At 42.6% G+C, this 13927-nt stretch overlaps 1 protein-coding gene across 5 annotated transcripts in view; it reads right to left on the bottom strand.

Moving 5' to 3' along the window:
- The window catches only part of SEPTIN9 (septin 9), a 302626-nt gene that overhangs the window by 156074 nt on the left and 132625 nt on the right, over nucleotides 1-13927 (bottom strand). The window contains exon 1 of one of the 5 annotated variants that reach the window (XM_081937933.1): nucleotides 4475-4749. The exons of 3 other annotated variants lie outside the window; for them this stretch is intronic. In XM_081937933.1, coding sequence (XP_081794059.1) covers nucleotides 4475-4529 — 55 coding nt within the window. In that variant the 5' untranslated portion in view covers nucleotides 4530-4749. Of the gene's footprint in view, nucleotides 1-4474; nucleotides 4750-13927 lie in introns of those variants that run through there. One more of the 5 variants, XM_081937935.1, reaches the window with a different exon arrangement.

Genomic DNA, 13927 nt, shown 5'->3' on the forward strand with positions numbered 1-13927 from the left:
CAGCAGTCTCCAACATTTGTGGCTTGGGGGATCAGCTGGAGGGGGGAAGGGAACCGGGCTGTATAAATAGCATGTGCACACAAAGTTTGACTCATGCGAATGGTGGGCCGGCACACAAGCGCATGCACAAGCAGCTTCACAAGTGGTGCTGTGCATGCATGCGCATGTGCACCAGCCCATTACATGTGCAAGTCAAGCTGCGCACGCGTATACATGCGCTGGTCCATTGCTCAAACTGCTTAGTTGCAAAAAGGCCCAGGGATTGGGGATTCCCTGCAGATAGACAGATGTTATTTATTATGGTCATTGATCATTACAAAGTAAATTATGTAGGCAATAAACAAAACTTTGTAACATTTGTGGAAAGGTATGGATCTCTGTTGGAAAATAAATAATAAAAAAAATCTGTGGCTTTTGAGAATTTTGTTATTAAAGATTATGAGGCAAAAGAAGATATTCCTGTAAAACTGACAATATACAAGAACTGTGGTCTCCCATAGTACAAGAGCAAAGTTTAATTGCTTGTGACATTTTCCATAAACTTCATCTCTATGATGGTTGTGAGGTGAGTTTTAAAGCAGCCATAGAATAAGGCTCTTCTAAATTGTGGAACTATAATTGGAGATAAATATTAAGTTGGTCTAATTTTTCAGATTGATGATTTTCAAAAAAAATATCTCCAATTAGGAATGTCCATTCCATTTCACTTTCCATATAGGTTGTCTCAGAAAATGGTGTTTCTGAGGGAATTAAAAGTCAATATAGTGCTAATGTGAGGAAACCCCATTCCTAGATGTGTTACAAATATGAAAGGTTTCAACTATATAGCCATGATACCATCTTGAGTCTTTTGAACTCATCTGTATCTCTCCCTCTTTCACAAAAGCCCTGATATTCTCCGAAACTAGAGAAACTATTGTATTTCAGTTTCTGAAAGAGTAGTCTTTCCCATTTTGAGATGAAATAGTTGATTAACGTTATATACCAGATTCAGGTGGGAAATAGATAATATTAACCAATAAGCAAATACATTTCACCAAAACTGTTCTCCACCTTAGTGATCCCAACTCCTGATAGAGTACTAGTTTGAGTAAATAAATCTGAAAATGCTTTGAAAAAACATGGACTGCATGCCCCCTAAATTAGTTATGTTGCTAGGTGAACACCATATGTATGACCTTTAGGTGTGAATAACTTTAATATGCCATGGTTAAAAACATACCATAAAAGAATGTCCAAATGTGGACCTGATTATGTTCAGTTTGGAGATCTCCTGCCTGTTTCAGTGATGACCTGTGGGATATGTGGCTTTAAGTCCAAACCGTCCCATAGAGATTCCCCAATCTTGGTGCCCATTAGGTGTGACTGTGTTTGTTGTGAATTCTGGGAGATGATTTTAACTCCCAGTCAAGGTTCAGAATTCCAACACTGAAGTGCACAACTGAATGATGCCCAAGTTGGCCAAGTCCATCTTACAGCTTGCTCTCTTGTTCCCCAGATCTGCCCATTCTTAGACTTTGTCTTTGGACCCACCCTGATTTCGTTTATAGGCCTACAAAAGAGAAAGCTTCTTATTACCGATCCACAGCTTTTTGAATGTGAGTTTTTCCTGCCTTTCCATCTACGCCAGTGTATGTGGTTTTAAGTACTCATAGCAGACAGGGAGAAGGTTTTTTTTTTTTAACAAGGAAAGACAATTTCTAGAAAGGAATAAGACTGCCACCCTCAGTTGGTCAATCCTCGAAAACAAAAAAACATCATTTCCACGTACTTTTAACAAGGCTACGCAACAACTGACATCAGTGGAAGCTATTTTAAAATTTCGTCGTCATATAGCACTGTTTTCAAAGGCGAGTCAATACTGCCAACAAAAAGGCCTACTCTCCCTTCTCACAAAGTGATTCCCATTTTTAAAAAAGTCACTTCAGCAAACTTCAGCAAGGCTTTAAAATAACTTCTAAGATCCCGATAGAGGCCATTTTTAAATCTCACAATAAGGCAGGGTTGAAAAAAAAACACAATGAAAGGAAGTAGCAAAAGATCAAGGCAATAAATGTAGTATCTAGGGAAAATTGCTCACAGTAGGTAGTTTCTCTGACCTCATTTGGTGTGCATCCCCCCCAAAAATATTTCCATGAGTTAAAATACATTTCCAATTCCTTATATGCAATAATTTACTATACACGGAACCAGATACAAATATAACCTCAAAACTGCTATTACTATGCAGAAATCTGCTGGAAATTGGACCAATCTGATCAGATTTACTTACATTGCAACCATGCTCATCTTCCCCTTCCTCTTCTAAATTACTTCATTGACTTCATATTTGCTTTGTAGTCCAATTAAAATAATAAATAGGGCCAGCTGCCTTTAGCTACAAGAGAGAATGACTTACTTTTTTTTAGCAGTGCCTCCTGAGAGACAATAATCTAGCAACTCTGTTGCACTTTTTTTGGTACTGGCTACAAATATTTTTATTGACTAAAGGCACTTCCAATTCCTTAGTTACTTCTTGGCTTACACACTGCTTTTAATTAGTATCTTTTCTCTTTTTATTACATATGCTGCATTAATGATATATATTGCATAAAACATCATTATTATGCAGAAGGGCCAAGGAAATGAAAGATGTTATATTCATTATTTACCATATGGATGAGGAACCTATGCTTACCGAAGGCCAAACTGGAACGATTTCAGATACCAAGGTTAGTACAGAGAGATGCTGGTACTTAAAGTTCAGCCTGGAAGATCAGCAGTTGCCCATTCCTGGTTTGCATAAGCCAGTAAGCAAAAGGATGTGCTTTGACTAAATAGCAGTTTTTCTGAGTTCTCATTGGAAAAGCCTCCCTCATTATCTGCTACTTCAGCTTCTATTCACAGGAAATGGTCAAGATTTAGAATGCTGGACCATCATGTGAAGAAGGGCTGCACCCAAAGTTGCAGCATCAGAAATGGTAGCATCAATGCATCCCCCCCCCCAAATTCAGTTCTATGTTTTAAACTCTCTCTTTAAAAGCTGAGGTTTTCAAGATACAGCATACCATATCCATTGCAGGAACAGCAGAGGCCCTAAAATTTGTATAATCGGCTTTTTACAATCAAAGGGGGAGGGGGAGATGCGTTTCCTCCTCCCCTTCCTTCTGCAGTTTTGATTCTCAAGTTACCACAACAGTGTGAAAGCAACAGTGCAAAAGAGTACCAGGCAGACCTGACATGGCTCCCTGCAGGCAGTAAACAAAAGAGGCCATTTCTGGGACTGGAATACATTTAAATTATTTTTTTTAAAAAAAACAACAACCTTTGAGCATCAAAAAGAGAAAGGAAATGTTTGCAGGGCTCCACTAGTCACAATGATGCAGCAAAATACTGGACTGAAGCCAGAACATAACCAGATTTTACGTTCGGATAACAATCCAACAACTGTACCTCCGAAGGACCCCGAAAGACAGACAGACACAAACTCTCTAAAGGACTTCCTGATTTTCTGCCTTGGAAAATCAGAAGCCACTGAACAGAACAGGGAAAAGTACACACACACACACACACACACACACACACACACACACAATCTTGAGCCTTGAATTTTCAGAATGGGTGGGCATGCAACTAGCGCCAAGCAAAACAAACAGGGAGGGAGAGGGAAGGGACCTTCCAGCCTCATTTTGGTCTGGACCACAACAAATTACAAGGCACTGCCTTAGCTACAGCTTGGACATGGGGGCTGGGGGGGGGGTCCCCTGTCCTCACACACACCCTGAAACAGAGGCTAGGGTCACACCTCAAGAAGTTCATGCGCAGCACACACTCTTTCAAAGCCAAACCAATGTTTACCAGGTGAGACAGTGGACACAAGCATCTCGGGACAAGAGGTACCTCCTTTTGCTCTCGGTATAACAGGCAAGGGCTGTTGTTGGAATGGATGAAGTTAGAAAACAGGACTTTTCCTGATTTAACAAATGGCTTTTTCCCCCAGCTGCAACACTAGGAAAGTGGAAGCCAGGCCCAGGTCTTGTATGCGTGAAGGGGAGCCAAAGCTTTCTTCCAAAGAGAGGGGGGGATGTGTCTCACAATTTATACATCTTTAAATTAAAACTCCACTTTAAAATGGGAACATTTACCTGGCCCAAACAGAACCAGGGAACTCGCACTGCCTTTATGCGCAGTCTACGTCTATTTTACCAGAGTTCCCCCTTCCTGACGCAATTCAATATAGACTGATCGCAACCCGCCGGGGGATCGGCTGCTCGATCCGACCCACCATCCCAAGAATAACATCGGCCTCTGCTCCGGGTGTTTCCCGCTGGCTCGTAGCTACCGCGAGCGAGGGGGGGGGGGTGTTGTCTTGGATCTGGAAACACGCGCGGAAACGAGCGGAAAACGGCGCCTGAGTAGCCGCGGGAGGAGGAATCTGGGGTCGATCCCGCTTCCTCCTCTTCCCTTCGCCCTCCCTGTTTCGCGATCTACCTACCCTCGAAGTCGGAGATGATCCCTTCCAGGTGCGCGTTGACCGCCGGATCGGACATTGCCTCGCTCAGCCGTCGGCCGTGCGCTTGGAAATGCCGCCCTCGCCTCCCCCGAGGTCCTCGGCAAAGGACGGAGCGCGGACGGAGAGCCGGGCGCCCTCGGAAGGCCCCCTAACAGCGAGAGGGGAGGTCGAGTGTCGGCCGCGAGGCGCTCGCAGGCAAGAGCCCCCCCGCCCCGTGGCTCCGTCCCGCTGAAGAGAGTCGAATGAATGGAGGAAGGAAGGGGAGCCGCGGCCCTCCCCGCCCCTCCGCACTTGGCAGCCCCGCTTGCGCACAGGCTGCGGCGCACGCCTGTCAAGCCGAGCCGGAGCAGGGCAACGCCGACCAGAGGCTGGCGAGAAAGCGGCTCGGTTCTTTGGCCCGGAGGGAGGGAACGAGATCGCTCCGTCCTAAAGCGTTGCCAGTTCCAGTCCGGTCCGTAAAACAACCAGCCCGGGGGAGGGGACTGTCGCCTTGCTTCTTGATGCCTCTGGCATCAAGGAACAAAGTCGGATCACTCCAGCCGTCCGCGCTGCGGCAACCTGGAAATGGGTTTCTGAGAATACGCAGACTTCTATAGCCTCTTCCATTAATGTGAATATACCCCGAACCTTCAAATTCAGGAGAAAAATTGTACGTCGGGGTGGTGGTGGTATTTTTATTACACCAAAGTACTCTAAAATGGGTTTCCCAGTTGCAATGTATGGTTGTGAAAGTTGGACCATAGGAAAGGTGGAGCCCCAAAAGAATTGAGGCCTTTGAACTATGGTGCTGGAGAAGACTCCTGCGATTGTCCCTTGGATTGCAAGGCGATCAAACTGGTCAATCCTAGAGAAGATCAACCCTGACTGCTCTTTAGAAGGCCAGATCCTGAAGATGAAACACAAATACTTTGGCCACATAATCAGAAGGAAGGATTCACTGGGGAAGAGCCTAATGCTAGGAAAGATTGAGGACAAAAGAAGAAGGGGACAACAGAGAATGAAGTGGCTGGAGTGGATGGAGTCACTGAAGCAGTGAGCTTAAATGGACTCCAGAGGATGGTAGAGGATAGGAAGGCCTGGAGGAACATTGTCCATGGGGTTGCGATGGGTCGGACACGACTTTGCAACTAACAATAACAATTCTAAAATCCATTCTTTCCTTTCATTATAGGTTAACTTGGCACCTATTGTGCAGCTGAAAAGTTCAGACACCATGTTAGCAGAAGGGAATATTTACAAGTAATCTTCTCGTAGCCCCGGGACCCAATTCGACACCGGCCCACCAACAGACCAGCTCCGTTTTGTTTCTCAAGCAAACCATCCATCTTTTTTTTCATCTGAAGCTGCCTTCAAGGAAATCAAAGTAGCATTACTAGGAGCAATCCGTTGTTAAACATTAAAACAATTCCAGGAGGGAGGTTGAACTAGAAAGTCTGGAAAAGCAAAGAGGGGCAAAAGAAAGAAGGGGGGGGGGAGAGTAAAACTAAGTTAAACAGTCTTTAAAGGCTGAGCAAGGGATAATTTTAAAGGACCTTCAGGCCAATGCATGCAGTGTTGCTAAAGAAAGACAACTGGGCTGGTAATTAGGAGTGACTGCAGCAGTCTATCAACCTCCCTTCCCCTCCCCAACTTACAAGTATGGTGCCCTTCAGGGGCATTGAGCTACACTTACCAGACAGACTGGCTACCCCAGAGGAATTCTAAGTAAGGATCCAGGAAATGAGTTACTTTTGTTAGATTAAAAATCTAATGAATAAATATAGCTTTGCAACACTCCAATTGGGTGACCCTCCCTCCTGTGTCTGGCCACTGAAAGTGGGGAGGGGGATTGTAGTCCAATAAATCTATAGAATGATAGTAGTAGGAAAACTGCTTTACACCACAGCCATTCTGTTCTTATCATTCCTCTTTTGCCCAATGCATTTCCTGGGCATCTTTTTTTTTAATTTTACACAGAGATCTCTGCTTCCCACTGTAAATGTGAAAATATTTACAGATCCCTCACATCCTGGACATACATTGTTTCAACTCCTACCCTCAAAACAGCGCTATAGAGCACTGCACATCAAAACAACTAGACACAAGAACTTTTTTTTCCTGAATGCCATCACTCTGCTAAACAAATAATCCCCTCAACACTGTCAAACTATTTACTAAGGCTGCATTACTATTACTATTAATCTTTTCATCGTTCCTATCACCTATCTCTTCCCATTTATGGCTGTATGACTGTAACTAGGGTTGCTTGTATCCTTACGATTTATATTGATATTGTTTCCTAGTATGATTTGATTGCTTATTTGTACCCTATGACTCTCATTAAGTGTTGTACCTTATGATTCTTGACAAATGTATCTTTTATTTTATGTACACTGACAGCATATGCACCAAAGACAAATTCTTTGTGTGTCCAATCACACTTGGCCAATAAAGAATGCAATGCAATGCTATTCTATTCTATTCTAAATGGACAATCACTGTTGATCAAGATCAGCTCCTAGTGACTTCATGGTGAATACATCCATGCTTCCCCCCACTGACAATAGCACAAAAGTACATGGACCTCTATTCCTCATTCATGCCCTTAGCTTAGCTACCACCACCCCCATCTTCAACCATCCGCTTGCTATTTTTGCTTTCATGTATAGGTCAGTCGTTTCTTTGTTACCGCGGTTACCAATTAATGAAAAGAGTAGTAAAAGTAGTAACTTATTTCTGAAGAGTTTTAAAATGTCATGTGGATGTAAGATGCTAATAAAAGACAAACCTTTTCAAGTATTTAAGAGAGACTGGACTACGGCTGGGGAAATTCAGCTGCAAATCTGCCTTTAGCCATTAAATCTGAAGGATGACACTTTCTCTTATCCTAGCCTATTTCAAAGATGACGGTGCATTGCCTTGAGCTCCCTGGAGGAAATGTGACTGTGAACGGAGTAAATACATAAAAGGAAGTTAAAGCTCTATGTGTTTAAAGCACCACAGTGAATGGTCCTTTAAGTAGAAAAATACTTAACATTTTAAGAAAAACATTTTAAATAAATAGTTACAGAATCTAAGAAGGTATTTAGGTGGCTTTTCCTCACGCACTCTAGCAAGCTGGAGAAATTTCATTGTGTACATGATATACAATGACAATAAAGGCTTTGAATTGTTAAATCTTCTACTGGTAGAACAATGAGTTTCTGTTACATGCTTACACATGTTTTCAACATACTAAGAACATCTGTTCATTATTTATAAATTACATATTATTCATATTTACTGAATGTGGGTCTGGGCTCTCTATGGTGACATAATCTTCCCTGCACTGGTGAGACTTTTCCATGTTTAATGTCTGTTTTTATTAACACCATGACATAGAGGAAATTTTAGATGAGACAAAATTGTTTTATTTTTTAAAGAAAAGCTATCAGAATAGGGCCCTCAGCGGGATACTGTTTAATCCAAGGTAGGAAAAAAATGTGTCTACCATACTTTATAAGATCAAAAAGAGCAATAAGGGAACTTTGCCTGCCTTGAATGTTTCAAGCTGTTTCCGCGCTTAATTTTGGGACTGCTGAACTGCAACATTCTGAATAGCTTCTTCTTGCCATCCAGCTCTGCTTCCAGTCCGTGTTTGTGAAATACATAGTCCCCATTTATATTAACAGTAGGTGACTGCAAACAGGTAAGAGCCAGATTTCTCTCCAATGGACCCTGTGGTGTATTTCAGAACAAAATTAGTGTTAGGCCACAGTAGATTTCTAACCAGCCCCATTACTCTTCTTGAGTGCAAAACGGGCATCACTTCCTTAATTCTAAAGAATTGCTGTGATTAGCATCTCTTTATCACCACTGAATCAACCGGGGGATGATGCAAAGGTATCTACTGGTTGGCAAATGCTCAGCGCTGCCTCAGTGGTGTGGCTGAAAGGAACCCTGCATTTCCTTCTGCTGCAGTGCTAAAGAGAAACCACACCGTCCCTTTTGGATTCTGCTTTTCACTCTGTGCGCTTATCCAAAAGAATGAATGGAATGGAAGGAAGAACCTGACAGTAATCTACTTAGATATTAATTTAGACTAAGGCAGAGGTGGTATTCAGGCGGTTCTCTCCAGTTCGGGTGAACCAGTAGCAGCGACTGCGGGAGGCTCTGCCCACCCACCCCAACGTAATGCACAAGCACTGCACATGCACAGAAGGCGGTGTGCATGCGCAGACATGGCGCAAATGTGTGTGCCCTTGCACTAACATTTGCGAACCAGTACGGAAGGTAAATGAATCCCACCACTGGACTAAGGTGTTATATTAGTCCCCTCCCACACTAGTTTAATGCCCAATATATGCGGTGGATTACAGTTCCATCATCCCCCCCCAGGTCAACGTGGTAAGTAGGGGCGAGAATACCCATAGATCAACATAGTGGCAATAGTAGGATAGATGACTGGTTTTGGCTGCTGAGTTTTATTTCAGAAGATAGTCCTACATTTTTGTGTTCTTAAACTCTGTCCCAGCTAGTGACGTGCGGTGAGCTTTACGGCTGGTGAGGCTGGTGACGTCATCAGCGTGAGCCGCGGTCCCCTTCATGTTGACTCAGGAAGGAGGGGAATGGGACCACGTCAGCCTCCCTCCTGCGCACGTCCCATTCCCCGCCTTCCTAAGTCAACATGAAGGGGACTGCGGCTCACGCTCTGCGATTCCCTTCATGTTGACTCAGGAGTCAGGAAGGAGGGGAATTCTCCTCCTTCCTGACTCCTGAGTCAACATGAAGGGGACCGCGGAGCGTGCTCCGCAGGACCGCGGCTCACGCTCCACGATCCCTCCTCCGCGATCCCTCCAGCCTCCCTCCTACACACGTCCCATTCCCCGCCTTCCTGTCAACATGAAGGGGACCACGGAGCATGCTCCGCGGGACCGCGGCACACGCTCCGCGGTCCCCTTCATGTTGACTTAGAAAGGCGGGGAATGGGACGTGCGCAGGAGGGAGGCTGAGGCTAGAGGAGCCTCCTGCACACGTGGTCCCATTCCCCTCCTTCCTGACTCCTGAGTCAACATGAAGGGGACCACGGAGCACTCCCATTCCCAACCACATGTGCAGAAGGCTCCTCAGCGCCTTTTCCCTTTCCCCCCCCTTTTTTTTATTTTCATGATGAGAGTGGTGCGGCTCTGCCTCCCCTGCCTCCCCTGACCGCACGTCCCTGGTCCCAGCCCACAATCAAAAAATGTATAATAGTCCGCCACATACAAATATTTGTTTAGTGACCCTTCAAAGTTATGATGATGCTGAGAAAAGTGACTTACAACTGTCCCAACATCCTGTGGTCCCAGGTCAAAATGCGGGTGCCTGGCATTACATTGATGTGATTTACATTGTAATCACATAATTGCTATTTGTGACCTTCCCAGTCAGCTTCTGACAAGCAAAGTCAATGGGGAAAGATGGGTTCCTTTAACCACAGCATTATTTGCTGAATGACTACATTATTCATGGAATAACCATAGCAAAAAAGATTGCAAAATCTGGTGTGATTCATTTAATAACTGTATAGCTTAGCAATTGGAAGTTCTGGTTCCAACTGTGGTTGTAAGTCAAAGACTACCTGTAATACTGACCTATCGGACCAGTGCGTTGCCACTGTCCCTCCCCTCATAATATTTGATTACTCAAATATTTCGATTACTCATTTCCCTTAAATTTTAAAGGCCCGTGAAATTAATAAACATGTCTGCATTTCAATTGCAAGCTGAAGAGCAACTGTCAATTTGTTATTGGTGCTCCTTCTCCTCCTCTTTTTCTTTTTTAAAAAAAACCCTGCTTATCATTTTGTAAAAACAAAGGAAATCCTAGTTTGTATTGAGACCTTGTGCTACTTTTTAGACATCAATCCAACTCCCTGCTGCTCTGCGCCTTCAAGGAGAAAGAGGCCAGGTAAGGATGCATGAACAGGCAGAATTATCAATAGAAAATTGACGGAGGACCACACTAAAAACATATGTCAGGTCCTTGCAACACTTTTTCCTTCAAAATAAAAATAATTTAAAAAGACCCATGCATTTAAATGCTTATGAGGGGTGTGTGGAAGGGGGCAAGCAGCACTGTTTATTTCAAGAGTGCAGTGTTTCCTTCCCTGCTGATTTATCCACAATGTGTAATCTATACAGCACTGCAATGCTGCCATGTAGAACTGGTCCACAGCCACATACTGTAGAAGAGCCTGATAGTCAGGAATGAGGAATCTCTGGAAGGGTGTCTGACATGACATTTTAAAAAAAAAAAGCCAAATCACAAATAGGATGAAACAATAGTGCAAAGGGGGTGGAGCGTGTCATACACAGATTCTACCCCTTCCTAACCCCCTCCTTTTTATTTTTGCTTGAGCTCATTTCTAAAGTTATGCTAAGCTTCTTAGCATAACTTTACAGGATAACAGGATGTCTTTTTGTGCAAAGACAATGTCTGATTTTGGTGATAAAATTCAACAACCTGGGCAAAGGAAGTGGGAAGGATAGGGCTGGGCTGCATATGGCAGTTGGGCCACAGGTTGTTCACCTTGATCTAAAGGAAGAGTCTCCAAACTTGGCTACCTGACTACTTGTGGACTTCAACTCCCAGAATTCCCCAGCCAGCATGTTGAATTTTAACTGAGGGTATTTTAATTGTTAATTTTTTAATCCTATTATTATTATTGTATGCATTTAACGATTGTTACCTCCTCCATGTACATGTACGTGTATGTGTTTGTATGTATGTGTATATGTATTGTATGTATATGTATATTTGTATGGGTTTTTATTGTACGCCGCCCCGAGTCCTTCTGGAGAGGGAGCGGCTAACAAATTAAATGTATTCTATTCTATTCTATTCATCCTGCCAGATTTGGTGGGATAGGCTGAGACCATTAGAGAGAGAGTTGGTCCTTCAAATTGATTGGCATGACTTACAAATCATTTTCTTTTAGGACAATACTTTGGGCTTTCAAATACTAAGACTTTAAAACTAGGCTGTGAAAATATTATTTCTCCCTCAACTTCACAATATTTATTCCACTAGACCAGTGGTTCTCAACCTTCCCAATGCTGCAACCCTTTAATACGGTTCCTCATGTTGTGGTGACCCCCAACCATAAAATTATTTTCGTTGCTACTTCATAACTGTAATTTTGCAATTTTCCAATGGTCTTAGGCGAACCCTGTGAAAGGGTCGTTCGACCCCCAAAGGGGTCCGGACCTACAGGTTGAGAACTGCTGCACTAGACAAAACATATTTTACTTTCAAGCCAAGGATTCCAGTTCCCTAAAGTACCGTTTTGCCCATTGTTGCCAAAATCCTCATTATCTTTATGAATGCATTTTCTGAAGGTAGGGAGAGCTTTGGATCAGGGAAGTCTATAAATTGAGGCAGAATGCATTTCTTTTCTTTGCTCTGAGTGGGACACAAGTTTCCACTCAATTTCCCCTCACTGCTCTACTGTGTTTGTTCATCATCCTTTTTTTCTACATAAAGGATTATTGTTCATGGCTTCTGGTAGCAAGAATCTGAACTTCCTGCTTCTTTACAGACCTTTCCCAGGTCTCCAGCTACCAAGCATTAAGAACTTCCAATTGCTGAGACATGCATTTTCTGGATGTCTCCAGAAGATGATGAGACATCCATTTTTTGGATGTCTTGAAGCAAAAGATTCACTTCTATCCTTTCCACCTGCCTTCTCCTTAAAGGGGGGCCAGACTGTGTGAAAATTTCCTTTACATCGATTAGTGCTGTTCTTAGTTCTCCAGGACTGAGACTGGAAAAAGCATGCAAGATCTTGCTTGGGCCAAGGTGTCACAGTTAACCTGAAGTGTTTACTACCCAAAGATGCTGCTACTTCTAGACTTTCTCTTGTTGGTGGTATTTAAACAAACAACAGATTGCCATCTGTCAAGGATGCTATAAGAATGGATTTTAAGAAGTTGGACTAGATGATTTCCAAAAATCATCTTCCAAGCCTTTCAAATGCTACCTGAAGATGCTGGGATTGGATTTAGGAGCTTCTTGGAAACCATGTGCTCTACCACTAAGCCACATGAGTAGGATGATGTAATAACACATCTGATCTCTATAAAAGGGAGACAGCCATGTGGAACTAATAAATACGTAATTTTGGTCAAACCTTCTGTCTTCTATTGTTTTGTGAGATCGATCTTCCATAGTAACAAAAAAATAAAAATAAAATAAAAATGTACAGTACAACATCCTGGAAATTTCACAATTGAACTGGCAAGATTAAAAGGAAATTAATCTTATAGTTTCTCTATATGTTCATTTGTGAAAATGACATTTTGTTTGCAAGACATCATAAAGGATGAAAAAGAAATCCTGAATCTTTTAGAACCCAGATTAAAGAGAGAGAGAGAGAGAGAGAGAGATGGAGGAAGAAAAGGTACTTTTAGAGAAAAAGCCTTGCTCTCCAGATGATATTCTGAAAATATATTTTGGAAGAGAGCATATAAGGGAGATTGCTATTTATCACCTTGTTCTCAACAGTTTGTATTTAATAGAGTATTCACAGACAATAGAGAAATATCTCATAAGACAAGCAATGATGTTGATGGATCGTAACTCCCAACCTCCTGCACCATTGACTAGGCAGAGCTCCTGGGAATTAGCATTCAAGCAAATTAGCAGTCACAAAATTCCCAACCCCAGATTTGGACAGGTATATAATATCTTAGATAACATCTCTGCAACACTGTCTCATTTTCTTTGTGGAAAAGAAAAAGAGACCACAGCAGCTATTTAATTGAGTTTTCTTCCTGGAAACAATAATTAATCTCAGAGCCAACATGATTCAACTTCATGATTATGTCATTCAGCACAAACAAAGCAAATGTCTGTGATGGCAATTCCAGTACTTGTAGCTGCTTCTTTGGTGACTTTTTTTCATAGTCCAATTTTGGCTCATTTTCTAAAGAAAAGAATGAGTGATGGAGGTTATGATTTTGGCAAGCACACAGTTTATAAGTCTAAAGATTTTTGCACTTCCCAAGAGGCAGCAATTAAGCTGGATTTCCTAATGAGTAATTGTCAAGATTTAAATATGTAAGAACCTTAATTTGCAGTGTTATTGGACACACACACTATTATCTTGTAAAGTTAAACTGCCTCATTACCCAAACCTAACATTGTTCCTGATGATTCTTCACCGAACAGTGGCATATCATGGTAGAAAACGTAAACCTGAATACCTATAACTACAGCAAAAATCTATCCAGTAAAAAGCCTTTGGGGTTCATACAGCTGGTTGAGTCTCCTGGCCATGAGAGAAATCTCACTGAGGCCTTAGGCAAACCCTGCTCTCTATATTCTCCCTCCCCACTTGCCAATATGTAGATAAGTGCCACAAAACCATCTTAAAGGTTCCCTGAAGAGTCACATGGAAGTGATACCTTTTCTATAAGAGGAACATACACACACACA

This window comes from Natrix helvetica (genome assembly GCF_964273705.1).
Source record: "Natrix helvetica genome assembly, chromosome: 1".
Lineage (NCBI taxonomy): Eukaryota > Metazoa > Chordata > Lepidosauria > Squamata > Natricidae > Natrix > Natrix helvetica.